The 17,049-nt window shown below is 46.5% G+C and overlaps 1 protein-coding gene across 3 annotated transcripts; it reads right to left on the bottom strand.

Moving 5' to 3' along the window:
- Positions 1-2,307: 2,307 nt before the first annotated feature.
- Positions 2,308-14,215, bottom strand: LOC114583223 (prostasin-like). 3 transcript variants are annotated; one of them, XM_077917173.1, is made up of 7 exons: positions 13,782-14,213; positions 10,774-10,794; positions 6,723-6,764; positions 6,294-6,456; positions 4,885-5,153; positions 4,015-4,184; positions 2,308-2,737 (listed from the first exon to the last, which is right to left on the bottom strand). In XM_077917173.1, exons 4-7 carry the CDS (start codon positions 6,371-6,373, stop codon positions 2,492-2,494), a joined length of 765 nt encoding a protein of 254 aa, XP_077773299.1. In that variant the 5' UTR covers positions 6,374-6,456; positions 6,723-6,764; positions 10,774-10,794; positions 13,782-14,213; the 3' UTR covers positions 2,308-2,491. The 3 variants fall into 3 exon arrangements, with proteins under 3 accessions (XP_077773299.1, XP_077773300.1, XP_077773298.1); XM_077917174.1 differs by having other exon boundaries at positions 6,723-6,779; XM_077917172.1 differs by lacking the exon at positions 6,723-6,764 and having other exon boundaries at positions 13,782-14,215.
- Positions 14,216-17,049: the final 2,834 nt, after the last annotated feature.

Here is a 17,049-nt window from a genome sequence, read left to right on the forward strand (position 1 = left end):
GGTGAAAGAGGAAACAGAAGCAGAAGTAGGGTCAAGAGCCATTAAAATAAGAACAGAGCACATGGATCCGCAAGGGGTGCTTTTCTTCAATGTGCCAGCCAGCCAGGCACACCTTCTTTCAGGCTACTCCATTCCATCTGTCTTCTGTCCTTCCCCACCCAAGAGCCAATCAGCATTCTATGGCTACTGTACTTTTTTTTTTTTGTTCTGCAAAACTTTGAGTGCCTTCAAACCTGCCAGTACCACCCCTGCTGTGGGTGGATAATGCCATTTTGGTTACTTAAGGATCATAGCTCTCAGAGCAGGAGGTCAATATTAGTACATAGGCTTAGCGGATGGCAGTAGAAAGAATGTAGAGGAATAACAGAGAAATGAAATACAGATCGGTAAAAGATAAATGTAACTCAACCAGTTGAAATTAAAAGGGTACTTTTCTATGTAACAATGGACCATTTCCCCAATTCACAAGTAATTTAGACATAGGGGGTGGAGCCTTCGTGGGAGAATATCCTGGTGGCTTTTGTCCAGGCGGCAGATGTTAGGGCAGCTTTTGCCAACCTGGTGCTCTCCAGATATTTTGGACTGCATCTCACATCAGTGACAGCCAGCATGGCATGAGGCTGTTAGGTAAAGGTAAAGGGACCCCTAACCATTAGGTCCAGTCGTGACCGACTCTGGGGTTGCAGCGCTCATCTCGCTTTATTGGCTGAGGGAGCCGGCATACAGCTTACGGGTCATGTGGCCAGCATGACTAAGCTGCTTCTGGCAAACCAGAGCAGCTCACAGAAACGCCGTTTACCTTCCCGCCAGAGCGGTACCTATTTATCTACTTGCACTTTGACATGCTTTCGAACTGCTAGGTTGGCAGGAGCAGGGACCGAGCAACGGGAGCTCACCCCGTTGCGGGGATTCGAATCGCCGACCTTCTGATCGGCAAGTCTAGGCTCTGTGGTTTAACCCACAGCGCCACCTGCGTCCCATACATGAGGCTGCTAGTCCGCTTCAATTTTAATCATACAGTCCTGTGAACATGAGCAGTAGCTGGTAACTGGCCCCTGTTTGAACATCCAACCAACAAGAAAACCCCACAGGTATGCTTCAACTGTCGGTCTTTATCTGAGACAGTCCCTGTTTCCCTGTACCCATCCCTTGAAAAAGTCACTGCTAATATTTTGCCTCCTGGATTGGTTTTCAGAGATGCCTTTGACCCATGAGGGTTAGAACTGGGTGTCGGTCTGTCTGTTTGTAGAGTAAATGAACACAGGAATGGGGAAATTCAGCCATATATAATGAAGTGCCATGTTTCACTGAGATAGAACTAGCCAGACAATGTTGGTATCAAGATGCAAATCTGTAGAACAGAAGCTACGAGGTGATCTCACCTAAGACAAATACATCTCACAGACACCTCACAGTGACCAGGAAACACTCTCCCAGGTGAGCTGCTTATTTAGCACAAAATTGGCTTGGAGATTATACGATGTCCACTGTTTATTGAGCATTCATTGTTTGCACTCATTTGTTTTCACTGAGCTCAGCAGAGGAGCATCTGCCTTGCATGCAGAAGGTCACAGGTTTGATTCCCAATGTCTCCAGGCAGGACTGGGCATGTCCCTTGCCTGAAACTTAGCTGCTACCAGTCACTGCAGACAGTACATAGCCTAATAGTCTGACTCCATATATGGCAGCTAGCGTCCCGTGTTTCAATGAGATTATATAGCTCCCTGTCAATCAGTGGTCATCCCAGTGCATTTTCCTGTTGCTTTGCATACTCCAAAAATCCTGTCTTTTTTGTATTTAGTGGGTTTGTTGGACTACAGTGCTTTAATCCCCTTTGACTGTGAAAATTTACATTTTCAATTGGATTCCTCCTGCAAAACAGTGACAGTCTAGATCACCCCTTTAATTTCCCCCCAATGTGATAGTACCAAAGCATTGGTACACATGCTGAATGCACATTAAAAAAAAAAAAAAGGTCCTAAGGAAGGTAATTCTCCAAATGTGCTGACAAATCACACTGTTTGGATTGCAAAACTGCCTTTGGTAATCCCAGGTATGCAGCTGAGCGATGAGAGGAAAAGAGTGCATGAGCATTCAAAGAGTGCAAGAGCCAAAACATTTGTAAATATAGCAGTAGATTGATGAGGTAAACAAACGTACCACAGACAAACCTGGACTGCATCAAAGACATTAACATAATTCAAAGAAATTAAATTTAACATTTTTCACCCACCTCTGCTGCGGAATTGATTCACATAATTTAAACTATCTCCGGGGATTTCCCCTTTAAAACTGAGTAAACACCAGCACTATCAAAGAGTTTATTTTTTCTTTAAAAATGGGTAACGCAGATGTGCCCCAATTAATTTGACAGAAGTGGGAGAAGATTCCCAGAAACTCTACCCTACTTCACACAGTCCTTTTGGATATTTCTTAACAGAGTCCAGTTAGCAGTACCGTCTGGGTTGCGGGCCAACAGAGAGATGGCACCTCAAGGGAGGGCCAGAGCAAGAGTTGCAAGGAAGAGTGTCATAATGGGGGCACTCTGCCATCCAGCATGGTTGCACGCCACAAAGCTTATGTTGGGTACGTTGTCGGAGATCCAGTTGGCATAGTAAGGCACTAAGGTGTAGACACCAGGGTGCTTGGGTTCGGCACAGCCCTCTCCCCAACTCACAACCCCAGCCAGGGTCCAACCCGCATCACACCTGCAAACCAAGGGTCCTCCAGAGTCACCCTGTGGAGAGAAAGAGAGAGGGGGATATGGCAGCTAGAACGTGACTATGGGAAGCCTCCTGAGACCAGATTTGGGTTAATGGTTAGATAAGTTGGAGTAAGGCTCAGGTCTCGCTTGCAAGCCAGCTGCTTGCAAGCCCCTATAACTGAACTCTCATTCCTACTCACGGCCATGGATAGCCTTCTCTTCAAGGAATTTGTTTATTCCCCCTTTAAAGCCACCCACGTTGATGGCTGTCGCTGCAACTTGTGAGAACGAATTTCAGTTTTAACTATGCAATGCATGAAGTCGTATTTCCTTTCATCCGTCCTGCATCCCTCAGCATTCTGCTTAATTCGATGGTCCTGGGTTCCAGTATTATGAGAGAGGCAGGGAGGTGAATTATCTCTCTGTCCTTTCTTTATATCAGGTATCATTTTATAGAAGAAGAAGAGAAGAGTTTGGATTTGATATCCCGCCTTTCACTCCCTTTAAGGAGTCTCAAAGCGGCTAACATTCTCCTTTCCCTTCCTCCCCCACAACAAACACTCTGTGAGGTGAGTGGGGCTGAGAGACTTCAAAGAAGTGTGACTGGCCCAAGGTCACCCAGCAGCTGCATGTGGAGGAGCGGAGACGCGAACCCGGTTCCCCAGATTACGAGACTACCGCTCTTAACCACTACACCACACTGGCTCTCTAAATCATTTCTATACACCTCTAAATCATTTCACTGAGCAATCATTTGCTCTTGGCTCTGCCCCACCATGTTGACCCAGACCCTACCCAGTGGCGGTACAGTTTGCCACTGAAAGATTAGCTCCTTGATCCCCTAAAACTAGCTTGCTGGTCCCAAACCTCCAACATGCCTCTGAGTGAAATCGGGACATGCGCCTTTCGGAGTGGAGGTCCTGCATAAGTTAAGAGACTCTTCTGAGAGCATGCCCCCCCCAACGTTCATCTTTTGGGGCTGTGCTTTTGTGGGAGCCAAATTGGGACATCCCAGGAGCTCATCAGAAGCCGAGGTGGCTTCTGTAAATCAGGGGTGTCTGGGACAGTTGACGGGTATGGCTGATCCATGGACTAGGTCTAGGTCAGGAAGACATGGCTTGGGGTTCTGTAGGCACACGTCTTTTTACAGTGCATTTAGTTCCCTGTCTTTTCTCAGGATACTGTAGAGTCGGGGATAGAAGTTCCCACTGAGTAAACTTACAACACTTCTGAACAGTTGGTTTTCACTAATAATACTAGGCCCAAGACTGGCAATGATTTTATGACATGTAGGATAGAGAGCATCTTACATGACAGGCATCCTTCCCGCCTTCTGGGTAACCAGCGCAGATCATATCATCTAGGACAGGATTCTGAGGCAGGTCTGGCGCTGGGGCACTGTTGAAGAGAGAGTTGCATGTGTCTCGGTCAATGAGGGGCACCTCCAGTTCCTGAAGCGTTTGTGGGGGTGGCAAGGCCTCTGCAGAAGACAAAAATTGGACAGCTGAATGAAAATGGAATAGAGGGTACCTCTGGGGCTGGATCTAGACACGTCCAAAAAAAAGTTTCAGGAAAATGCGTTCTAAACTTCATAAAGGGAAATCATGTTGACGAAAGACGGGACCCCACAGCGCCATCTGGTGTCACAGTGTTATAACGCATATAAAGCACTTTTTATTTGCCAATGTAACTGAGTTCTGGGTGCCTCACACATACAGTGAGCACATTGTGGAAGAACACACCACACTTTGAACACTCAGACAAACCCCCGCCCCTGGTAACCTGCACTGGGGAAGCCTGTTCTACTGCTTTTTTAGAAGTAAACAGTACTTGGCTTGGAATACAGCAGCTGTGAAAGGCTGATTTTTCAGCAGTAATTGAATTTGGAAACACTTCCCTGCAAATGTGGATCACAAACCCAGTTGCATATTTTCCCTCCAAAATAAAAGTAGTCATTCTAAGCAAGCATGAACAACATAATATTTAGTTTGGCCCTCAAAATTTAAAACAGATTTCTTCAACCAGGTTCTCCCTGGATACTTAGATTGCAACCCCCCATTGTCCCTGTCCATTGGCCATGCTGGCTGGGGATGATGGGAACTGTAGTCCAAACCATCTAGAGGGCACCATGTTGGGGAAGGCTGGTCTGCATGAGAGCATGCCCTGTCTCTTCTCCTCACCTCCGTCTTTAACCTGCCCCCAGCCTGTGACCCAGCAGGATGTGTCCATAGAGAACTGTGCAGAAGAGTCTGGCAGACAGACTGGGAGGATGTAGTCGTTCAAATCCAGTGGGGCCTTCAACTCCACTAAAGCAATATCCCCAGGAGAGCCATCAATGCCGTTATAATTCGGGTGAGAAATAACCTGTTGCACAGTAGTTACCACAAGGCTGGAAGGGGGGATTGAGAGTTGATAGGCCCCCAGCAGCACATCATACTGTTCATAACCCCTGGAAGAGGGAAAACAAGAGTGAAAAGCAAGTGAAGCAGGGATTTTGGTTTCTGTGCAACCTGAGATCCTGTCTTGCTGAGTCCACAAGCAAGACCGCTTCCTTTGAGTGGCTATGCTTTGTTGACCATGTCTTATAACACGACACATCTTTAAACACGCCACTATTCATAACATTCACCTCTACTCAGGGCCGTCTTAAGTATATCCGGCGCCATGGTGCAAAGACGCCTCTGCCCCCCCCCCCGTTTCCCAGAGTTGCCAACCTTTTTACGGCGCTACTGGCAGCTTTGTGGGGCTGGAGGAGGCAGGCAGCGGCTGGAGGGCGGCTCCTCCAGCAGGGAAGAGGCGGAGGCTCCGGGCGTGGTGCTGCTTTAGTGAGGCGGGCGAGGGCGGCAAGCTGATACCAGGAATCACTGCGCCTAGCCTCCGCCTCTTCCCTGGTGCCCATGCCATGGTGGGCACGGCAGGTGGAGGCTCCGGGCACGGCGCTGCTTCAGCGTGGCATGGCGGAGGTAGGCGAGGGCAGCGACCTGATGCCAGGAGGCTCCGCGTCCAGCCTCCACCTCTTCCCTGGCGCCCTCCAGAACTTGGCGCCCTGGCGCCCTGTGCCTGTGCCACTTGCCTCTATGGGCAAGTCACCCCATGCCTCTACTTTCCACTAGTCCTTGTCATAGGCTTGGTGGGATATACACTGTGAAAGAACTGCTCTATCATTGGACAGAGGGAGGTGGCCAACCTTGGGCAAAAGGTGCAATGGCAGCAGCTGTTCTTCCTGAGTCTGTCAGGTGTTGGGTGGACACGGCTGTGTGCAGCATGTAGCTTGCCTCAGACCCCTAAGCTAACCTGCTTCCCTTAGGTGTGGTGGAGGAAGCTGTCCCACTGCCTGTGTTGTAGGAAGATTCAGCTGACTGTCTAAGTCACTTGGGTACATAGCCTGGAGAGGATACCATCTTCCTCTTCAGCCCTGACACCATGGCTCACCTCATGGAATAGCAGGTTTTTGGTTCTCAAAAGTTCCATCGTTTTTGCAACTGGTCTCTTAAAGACCTCCCTCCCTCCATCTGCCTGGCCTTACAGCTGCCTCTGGGACAAAGCTGCATAATGGCTCCGCAGTGACATGCAGGTATTGGATACTCACTTAGTGAAGCAGTGAGCTGCAGACACCACCCACTTCTCGTTGATGAGGGAGCCTCCACATATAGGCTTGTTGTTCTCCATAAAGCTGACTTGCCATGGCCATGCGCCCTCGGGGGCTGGATTCCCTCCCACAATACGTGGAGATATCACAGACTGTCCACAGACTGTGAAAGAGAGAGAAGAAAGAAAGGTAGATGGTAATGATCACAAAAACAGAATTCTTACAAGGCAAGATGTGAAATGAAACGTCTCAATTTGCCTTGGCAAATTTATTTGTATAATAATTTCTAAGTAACCTTTCCAGTGACTGCTCCTTTTGGGTATTGAGGAATATCCCCCCCCCCCGGCAAGTAAATACTTAAAGTTTATAGTGCGGTCTTATATATGTCCTATCCAAAAGTAAGTCCCCCTGGAGTCATTTGGTACTTACTCCTAGGTGTGAAAGGATTGCAGCCTTATGATTTTGTTTCCCCTGAAAAACACAATCCTAGGCACATTATCTTGCAATGTTGAATGTATGAAGCACGTTTTGTTACATTGCCGTCGGTATAAACAGGTTAGACAGCATATAATCAAACCAATACTAACAGAACAACCTGGAATTGCTGACTCTTTTCATGTCAAGGTTCTCCTTGGGGATAAGATTGATACTATTACACTGGCGGTAGCAAAATTCCCAGGACCTTGGAGTAGGGAGGGCACCCCCAATCCAATAGACTAAAGATCCAACCCAATGCCATATCTGACACCAAGTTGTGACAATTGCTATGAGGTTGGCTAATTCCCTGAAAGGCCCAATTAGTCTGAAGGCAAATTCATCCCTGGTCCCAAATATGGCAACTGAAGGGTGGGTGGAGGAAGCTGCCCATGACTGAGGCTGGGACCTAAGTGCAACTGGCTTTTATGGCCAGGGCGTGAACCAGAGGGAAGAAGTTTCCCCTCTGGTCCTCTCCCTACCAATGCCCCCGAGGTTGCCTGTGATTGGTTGCAAGTGTGGGTGAGCCCCACCACTCAGTGCGGCTGATGGAGGAGGAGGAAGTGATGTCCTCCCCTGGCCATGTTGAAGCCAGAAGGCTGCCACAAAGTGCCTTGGCTGCACCACTCCTTCCCAGCCGGCGGTAAGCAGTCTTTCTGGAAAAATGAAGTTATGTCTGTGGGACACCTTGTTTGCTCTGGTTGTCTACTCTATTTGTAGTGGTCTAGATTCAGGATAACATGGGTGAATTGGATCTACAGCAGCCTCACACTACCTGTGGCCCTCCAGATGTTTTTGGACTGTGACTTCTATCATCTTTGACCATTGGCCAGGCTGGCTGAGCCTGATGGGAACTGGAATCTAACAACATCTAGAGGACACTAGGTTGTGATAGGCTGGGATCAGAAGTTGGACTAGATGACTGTTAGGTTTGTATCAGCAGTATAATTCTGAGAGAGCTTATTTTTGTTTAACCATTCACTCTCCCTCCGGCCAGTGAAATTCCTGTACAGTGGTACCTCGGGTTAAGAACTTACGTAAGTTAGTTCTTGGTATGAGCTTTCGTATCTGAAGAAGTGTGCATGCACACGAAAGCTCATACCAAGAACTAACTTAGTTGGTCTTTAAGGTGCTACTGGAAGGAATATTTTTTTTGTTTTGACTATGGCAGACCAACACGGCTACCTATCTGTAACTGGAACTACTTTTGTGGTGTGAGCCTCAATTTCCAGGTATGCACTTGAATCTTCCCACAAAATCAGGAGGCTCCCTCTGTCAGTTTCAGCAAGACAACAAGGAATCCTGGGGCATCTTAACATATAACAAAGTTATTGTGAGACAAAAGGCTTAGCTGAAGACATTTTGCTGCTTAAAGCAGAACAGCATTCGCCTATGCCCATGTCAATGTACATAGTACCCCAGGCTAGCCAAGTTATTTGGGGAAGTGGGGCAGAAAATCTTACATGCACCTCTCTTCCTTCTTGTAAATGCAACTACCACCACCACCAATACAACTACAAATAGATCACAATTGGCTGCTCTTTCATGACATTCAAAATTAGTTGTCCTTCTCTGCCTAATGGTAGAGCTGGCCCTGACAGGGTTAAGATATCGTGCATCAGATTCCAATATATCATATGCTTGAAGTTTTTCTTACATGGGTGAGCAGAGCTACCCTTACTAGAGAGAAAGAACAATATTTTTTAAATAATGAGACAAGGTGGCCATGCAATAGAAACAGATAGCTGTAGGTGTCATAAAATTCTGCAGCACACAAAGACAGAATCCAGTCCAATCAATAGATGATCTAATCTGCCAGGGTGTGGCCCATTTCCAGCTAGTGGCCACTGGTGATGAATTGGCATAGAAAGTTCAATAGTATACACACCAAAGGTGGATAGTAAACTAAGCACTCCTAGGATTTGCTGAGACCAAGCTCTGACGCTGTCCATATTGAAGTCAAGTTGGAATGAGGGCAGAATTTAGTACATGGGAAGCTTGGTATAAGTCTGATCATTGGACCATTCAGCCCAGTATCTTCAGGGACTGGCAGCTCATCAGGGCTTCAAACAGAATAAAAGCATGTGCTCTACCATGGAGTTAGAGCCATTCCCTAAGAAACGATGCTTCCTGTCCTTACTCTCATATCTTCAAGATGGATACTTTCAGCTCTCTGGGGAGGAAGAGGTTTGGAAGGGTCTTGCATATTAGACAGTAGTTTAAAGATTGAAGCCACCACTGCTTAGTAGGGCAAACACTTCCCTGTGTGCATATAAATGTAAATACCATGTAAATAGCAGCGTTTGCACATCTGGACACCTGATCTAGCCAGCTTCCCCATATACATGTAACTGGGTGTTCGAAAATTGTGTGCACGTATGTAGTATATCTGCATATTTCCTATTTACCACCCAAGTTTCTTGCAGCAATCATTTAGAGCTGCTGATTTTTTTTGCTCTGTCCTCCCCCCCCCCCCCCAGTTTGGTTGGCACAGAATGGTTCAGATGAATTTCTATTTAACTTGAATCAATTTGCCCATGAGTATGTAGTTCAATTAATTCTGAATGTAATGGATTACTACACAAGCCCCATTCCATCAGTCAATACTGTATAATGCGTGTGCACGAACCAAGAAGAGGAGGAGAGTGACTGTTGCTTTTAAGTCAGCCGGCTTTTGTGAAATGAAAGGCAAGTGCCACTAGGCCTTCCATAATTATGTTCTGTTTTGTTGTACTTATCCATGTTAACCAAAGCTGGGGGCATTTATCCTCTCTGTGACATTTTGGGAGAAGTCCCTGGCTGCTCACTTTCCCATGCTTGGATGTACAGATACTGCCAGGCCCAGGGTCATGAAAATGCACAATAGAAGTGGCATAGAAATGGCATGGATCCCCTTGATAACATGCCTCAAGGGCACAGTGCATTTTGAAAGAGACTCGCAAATGACCAAGAAAGGCGTTTTATACACAGCTTTTGCTTTTATCCTTCCAGTTGCATGCAAAATGTGACCCCTAGTTGGTTGCACACCTTCATTCTCTCTCTATCTCAACCTGGTTGCTACCCTTTGCACCAGGGTCTCAAGGCTGGTGCACCCCAGATTTTATTGGACTACAGCTCCCATCAGCCCCAAGCAAAGTGGCCGGTGGTCTGGGGTGGTGTCAGTTGGAGTCCAAGAACATCTGGCGTATTCCCTGTCAGCTACTTTGTATCTTGGGGTTGTTAATCACTCATGTACCAAAATGTTATTACCATCAGGTAAGTATTGGATTGGCTCTGTCGGTGTGCTTGTGCAGCCCTGACCTCAGAACCACCTGTCCCTACCTTTGGATCATTCCAGGGAACAGCAGTAACACTGCTTTTCTTTGGGCTGGAGGGGGTATTTGGTGCCAGCCATTGCTGGTTATGTGGCAACATAAATGAGTATAAAAGTAGGATTGAAATGTGAATGCATGAACAGTGGATTGAACTAAAATGAATTTTTTTTAGAACAACAACCAAAACTTAATTTGGGCATCAAATCAGTCCCAGGAGATTCGGTCTATTGATTGCACTCTTCCTATTAATTTAACAGAGAACAAGATACATGGTAGCTGTGGAACTGTCTCTTCCCTTTCCACACTAATACTTTTCTCCTTGTCCTTAATCCTGCACAATACAAGATGACAGAGCAAACAAGGAGTAAATTAGAAAAGCAAAATCCGCTCCAGGGTTGTTGGTATTCCCTGGATAGTCTGATTTGGCTTAGAAACGTCACTTCTCCGAGATACGGTAATTTGTTCTGGAGGTCTGTTCTTAACCTGAAACTGTTCTTAACCTGAGGTATCATTTTAGCTAAAGGGGCCTCCTGCTGTTGCCGCGCGATTTCTCTTCTCATCCTGAAGCAAAGTTCTTAACCCGAGGTACTATTTCTGGGTTAGCAGAGTCTGTAACCTGAAGCGTCTGTAACCTGAAGCATATGTAACCCGAGATACCACTGTACAGAAATAGTTTCCAATATATTACATACCTGCTTCGGAGCCAGCAGCATCTGCAGGAAAAAAGAGAAAATATATTTCAAAAAAAGAGACAATGCACAAAAATAAGTTTGTAGGTAAGAGCAGAAGGAAGACCCTGCCCAATTTTGTTAGAAAATTAATACTCCTGACTTCATGCAGCACATAGTTGAACTACGGGATTTGCTTCCCCAGGAGGCAGCGATGGCCACTAATCTGGACTGTATCTGTGATGGCCCTGACTATATCTGTGATTAATGCATGTCATCTCAGGTGTATTTGCCTATTAGTCGGTGTTACTTGTCCAGTGAATTGCTGAACTTATTTAGAGCAACAGAATAACTTTGTACTTGTATGTACTGTATCTGTATCTGTATCTGTATCTGTATCTGTATCTGTATCTGTATCTGTATATTGTATATCCACATCTGCAAAAGCCTACAAGCTGTATATATCTACAGCCAGAACTTATTGAGCCTTATCTTCTGCAGGAGTAAACTATCTGAAACTTTCTCTCGATTGTGTGCGGTGACTGGTACTGGGAACAACTTTTACTGTGGGGGTATCTCACCTCAGATTCCCAACAGGTTTGCCACGAAAAAGGGTAAGTTTTGCAGGGGGACATACACACCATAATTTGCATTACAAGATCGAGAAACCCAGCCTATGCATTCTATAAAATGACACATATGAAATATACCTGGAAGATATCTCTTTGTTCTAAAGGTCAGAACATTATTACAGTGGTTCATCATTAAGAGATAGCAGAATGCTGGAAGGTCTTCAGTTAAAGTTAAACATTAAATCAGCAAGCTGTGGGAACTTGTTCACATTCACGACTACTTAGTGGTCCTGAGCAAAGGGCTCTACAGGACCAATATTTGTACGAATGAAAGTGAAAGCATGTCTGGCTATCTCAAGGAGCCAAAACAAAAAGAGCTTGGGTGAAATTTAGAGAGGAGAAGCAAGCTGGGGTGAGGATGTGCAGCCATGGGGGTCTGGGTGTGGGGTTAGTTACTCCTTGATGAACCATACCACCCAGCTTCCATTTTAAAAAGATTCAATTTTTAACAAACACCCACATCTAAATATTTTTGTGCTAATGCTTCCATAAATGTCAGATATGGGCAGGGTGACTGTAAAAAAATGATGGTGATGTCATGCGGACATGGTGCAAACACAGCGATGAAACTGTTTGGGAAATGGTATAGAAGGTTCATCTGGAAACACTCCCAAGTTTTGCACTTGGAGGATGTGTTTTCCTTCCTTGTCAAAGGAACAAGTTGATGTGTGCGTACGAGGAAAATTGTCACGATGACCCTGCCCATCCCAGGTAGTAGAAGTTGGAGGGCCAGGGAGGTGGCACTTATCTGACTGCCCATCAACAATGTCACTGCGATGTATTGGGTGTGTGTGTGTTTGAGGGGGTAAGGCAACACAGTTGACAGGACACCAACTACATGCTTCTGCTCTGCCTCTGTGACTGCTATTGCCAAGGGCATGGCTTGAAAAAGGCACAGGATACAGAGACTTTGCGGAAGCTAAGCTGGACTGTGTGGGGTCAGTGCTTGGATGGGAGACCACCGGTTAACCCTGCTCATGTGACCTTCAGTTCCATGGCTAATGGGAAGTAAAATTAATAGCTAAATAATCCTGAAAATAGAAGTGCATTCCACATCCTCCTCTTTTAATTTATCAGAGACATTAATATGTTAATAAACAGACTAAGACAATGCAGAAATTATACCCCCCCCAATTGCTGAGATGACTGAAAACGATATGAAATTGAACAAGGGTTGCATTCACAAGGTAGTTTGTTCCATTTTCCTGATGTTTTCCTAACTGTTAATATCCACATCTGAGCTTTCACATGGTGTAAAAGCCATTTTCAGAAAAAACAATGGAATATAGCACATGTTTAATGCTCATTTCCGGGTTATTTGATTCCAGAAAAATATATCTGTTTGTAGCCTCCTTAACCCTGAAAATCACAGATGTAAAGTGATGGAATTTGGGGCAGTATATCAGCATACAGTGATGCCCTGCTGTTTTTGTGGGAGAATAATGGGGGAACAGAAGCACCCATGTGCAGAAGGGGTGGGGGAGTAGAAGCACTGCCTGACGACATTGCTTGTTGTGTTGTACACACCCACTGGTGTGAATGCAATTGGGCAAGACATGCAGGTATATTGGTCAAAAAGCCACAGTTCCATAACCCAGCATGTTATGAAATGAAGCAGTATGTCCACCCCAAAACTTTTGCAGACCAGTGGGAAAGGAACATTAGGAAACAGGACAGAATCTCTAGCACTATAAAAATAGGAAAACTAATGCAATATTCCCCAGGTTTGAATGCACCCAAGGCCTCATCACATTTTGGAGCGAAGAAGACAGACATAGATCCTAAGTGCCTCGAAATGGCTTTTGAAAACAGATTCTCTGTCCTGAAAACAAATGTTTTAGAATACAGTGAATGCATGTCAATATCTCCTTAACCACATATACTGTCCACATCTCTTCACCCTTTGTGAGTGCATCTGAGAGTGTGCAGAGTGTCTCTAACTGAACCAGCTCCCCATAAAGGAGAAGGCTGAATATATGACTCTCTAGTGGTCTCATTTTCTTTTACATATCAAAGATGGTAATGGGGGAAGAGTCCTCTGCCTACAAATCAAACAGGCCAAGCACCCCCTGAATAATCCTGAGAACTGTAGTTTACCCTTTACAGAGCATCTTTAACAACTACAGTTCCCAGGATTCGTGTGTGTGTGTGTGTGTGTGTGCGCGCGCACACACACACACACACACACACACTTTAATTGCGTGGTTTGTACACAGCCTGTGTCCACCCTTGACTGGCCACAATACCTGTATCTTTGTTTCACCTGTGTCACTGATTACTCAAAGACTCCCTTCTACACCGTCCTCCATCTTACTTCTCTTAAAGATGCAGGAAACTTAAGAGACTGACTCCCACATTCATTTCCGCCCCCCCCCCCCGCCCCATCTCCCCATCAATCACCTTTCAGCACCATCAGTTGCAGCAGCCCCAGCAGCAGGGAGGAGGGCACAACTGCCATCGGCTCCCCCCTTTGTCTGCTTGCTTCAGTGGTCCTTCTTTTGCCGGGTCCTCGAGATAGTTCTGCTCCAACCAGTTCCTGGGGAAAGCTGTTTTGCTTCAGTTTCGGTCACCTGTGCTATACAATTTCATGTCCAAAGGTGAAAGGGAAGGGCTGGAGGCATTTTCCTCTTCCCTGAGCTCACAGGAGCCTCCCTGAGTTCTGGGGGTGGAGATGCAACTTAGAAGCCCGGCTTCCCTGAATCCTTCCTCTCGGCCGCTCAGTAAAACTCCTGGCTCTCTCCCAATTACCTGAGATCTCCCAGCTACCCAGTCCTAATGCCGGTGTGGCCGAGCTTTCTGGCCGAGCTCCTGCGGCAAACATTCCACAGTGAGATGCTGTGATTGGGCACGGCCGTCCCTGTTGAAACTCTACCTGCCCTGTGACGCCGGCAGGTGCAAGGACGTTCTGGTGCAGGAGGCACCCTCCCTCCCCGCCCTCCAGGCCTCCTGCACAATTGACGGCCCAAACAGAGCTCAAGTTCTCCTTCCCATTATTCTGCAGCAGACGCAGCAGGCAAAATAGCTGTCTGTGTACAGCAAACAGGTATGAGGTAGAGAGAAAATATGCACCCCCTGCGTCCTCCTTCCTTCCCCTGAAGGGGAAGATGTGCAATGAAAAAGAATGACAAGGCTCACAATTCACTTTAAGGCTGCGCGCACACACACACACACACACACACACACACACACACACACCATTTAAAGCACATTTAAAACACATTTCCCACCTCCAAGAGTTCTGGGAACTCACAGAGCTACAATTTCCAGAATGCTTCCCAACTCCAGTTTCCAGGAGTCTTAGCGGTTGTGGTGGGATGTGCTTTAAAAGTACAATAATATCATCTCCCGAAGCCAAAAACTGGGGCAAAACAATGATTTCCCAGATTTGTTCCTGTTGCAGCATATAGGAGCCCTGTCACTTTAACTGCTAGATACACCTTCCCTCCCATAGCTGAAGCATAATTCAGGCTCCTTCCCTTTATGAATTAACCATTAAAAAGTTATACATTTCTGCCTGTCTGTTTTATCGTCTCCTTCCTGGCTTCATTAGCAGGTAAGTGGTTTAATATTCAATCCAAAGATGGTATTTCTAACCTCTATGGAGAGAAACGTCTGAGTTCATTGCTTAAATAGATGGAAGTTACTTTCAGAATAAGCACATGGCTTAAACAGAGGTCTGATGACGTTCCTTCGACCACCCTCCTTCCCTCCGAGGGAAGGGCCTTAGCTCGGGGCTAGAGCATCTGCTGTGAATGCAGAAGGTCGCAGGTTCAATCCCTGGTGTCTCCAGGTAGGGCTGGGAGAGATCTCTTGCCTGAACCCCTGGAGAGCCACTGCCAGTCAGTGAAGACAGTACTGAGCTTGATGGACCAAAAGTCTCACTCAGGATAAAGCAATTTCCTGTATGTTCCTGCAATCCCCCCCTTAAATGCTACTGACCTCTCCTCAACGCTGCCGCCTCCCCTCTCCAGGAAGACAAGCATTCTCCATCAGCTGCAGCACCCTACCTGGCTCTTTCTGGACTCACCTGTCTGGAAAGACTGTATACCATGAAAGGTTGTTGATTTTGGAGAGAAGGAGGAAAACACACACACACACCACATTCTATAAATACTCAATCTCATTCTTTCCATACAATTACACCACACCTAAATCACTACAAATAAAGACATTTGCTTCCTGGTTCGAACAAATACATGCCATCATTCATTTTTGTTTTTCATTTTGAACTGGCTGCCAAGAGTTTGACTCAGCATGTGCAGAGTGCCTTTGACACGCACGAAGTGGCCTCGTGTAGGGAAGTCAGGCTGTCAGTCTACCTGGCTACGAGTGAGTATTTCTGGGAGTCCAGCTAGACACACGACCAGCAATTGCGCAAATGCAGAGGATGTCCCTACCGTTAGACAGATTGAGGTGGCTTCCTTGGGTGGCAGATGCCTAGGGCAGTGGTGGTAGTTCTCCTGCTATTCCTCCTGGCCCTCTAGCCATTCTCCACTATTGGAGCACATAGCTGTATGTGCCACACAACCAGCTCTCTGCCCCTTAGGCTATCATGCTGCTCTGAGGTGAGGACTCTATCCTGCCCCCAAGGCTGAAGAGCCAACTTCCAGCCCAGTCAGTTGGAATGGAGGGGGCCGCCATTTTGTTCTTTGCTTCAGGAGACATTCACACTATACATTGAAAGCACTATTGCACTGCTTTAACAGTCATGGCTTATCTCAAAGAACTCTAGTGTGTTAAGAGCATTGTTGAGAGACCCTTTCATAGAGCTATAATTTACAGACTGATTTAACTATCAACCCCTCTTCTCAGGGAACTCTGCCTCCCAGTTGTTCTTTCCAGAGCCACCCCCTTTCCGTGGAATTCCAAGTTTTATTGAAAGATGTTCTTCAGTTTCTGTTGCCTGAGGAGACAATTGAACTTGCTCCATTTTTAATCTTTTAATTAAAGGGCAATTTTCAGGGGATCAATTTGGTTTAGCAGCAACATAAGAAAGCTGAACACTGCTCTGTATTATTAAGATAACATTGTGCTTTGTAAGCAATATAAGAAGAGTTCTGTTAGGTGAGAGCAGAGGCCTATGTAGTTTAGCGTTCTGTTCCCACAGTGGCCATCTAGATGCCTATAGGGAACCTCAAAAGGAGGATATGAAGACAATAGCCCTCTTCTGCTTGTGACACCAAAAGTCAACCCATTTACCAGACTGTAATGCAGAGGCAGAAACATATTTTGTTGAACTAAGTGCCCCTGCCCCATTTTGCCTGGCCAGGTTTTGCAGGGTATATGGTTCACTGGTAGGTAAAGGTAAAGGGACCCCTGACCATTAGGTCCAGTCGTGGCCAACTCTGGGGTTGCGGCACTCATCTTGCTCCATTGGCCGAGGGAGCCGGCGTACAGCTTCCGGGTCATGTGGCCAGCATGACTAAGCTGCTTCTGGCGAACCAGAGCAGCGCACGGAAACGCCGTTTACCTTCCCACCGGAGCGGTACCTATTTATCTACTTGCACTTTGACGTGCTTTTGAACTGCTAGGTTGACAGGAGCAGGGACCGAGCAACAGGAGCTCACCCCGTCACGGGGATTCGAACTGCCGACCTTCTGATCGGCAAGTCCTAGGCTCTGTGGTTTAACCCACAGCGCCACCCGTGTCATGGTTCATTGGTAGAGAT

This window comes from Podarcis muralis, chromosome 13 (assembly GCF_964188315.1).
Source record: "Podarcis muralis chromosome 13, rPodMur119.hap1.1, whole genome shotgun sequence".
Classification (NCBI taxonomy): domain Eukaryota; kingdom Metazoa; phylum Chordata; class Lepidosauria; order Squamata; family Lacertidae; genus Podarcis; species Podarcis muralis.

What these genes read in the sequence shown, in the direction of transcription:
- LOC114583223 (XM_077917172.1), bottom strand. Translation starts at nt 13,839, where the DNA reads ATGGCAGTTGTGCCCTCCTCCCTGCTGCTGGGGCTGCTGCAACTGATG. An exon ending in GCAACTGATGGTGCTGAAAG is followed by an intron (nt 10,795 to 13,781) that starts GTGATTGATGGG and finishes TTTTTCCTGCAG; the next exon opens with ATGCTGCTGGCTCCGAAGCA. An exon ending in TGCTGCTGGCTCCGAAGCAG is followed by an intron (nt 6,457 to 10,773) that starts GTATGTAATATA and finishes TCTCTTTCACAG; the next exon opens with TCTGTGGACAGTCTGTGATA.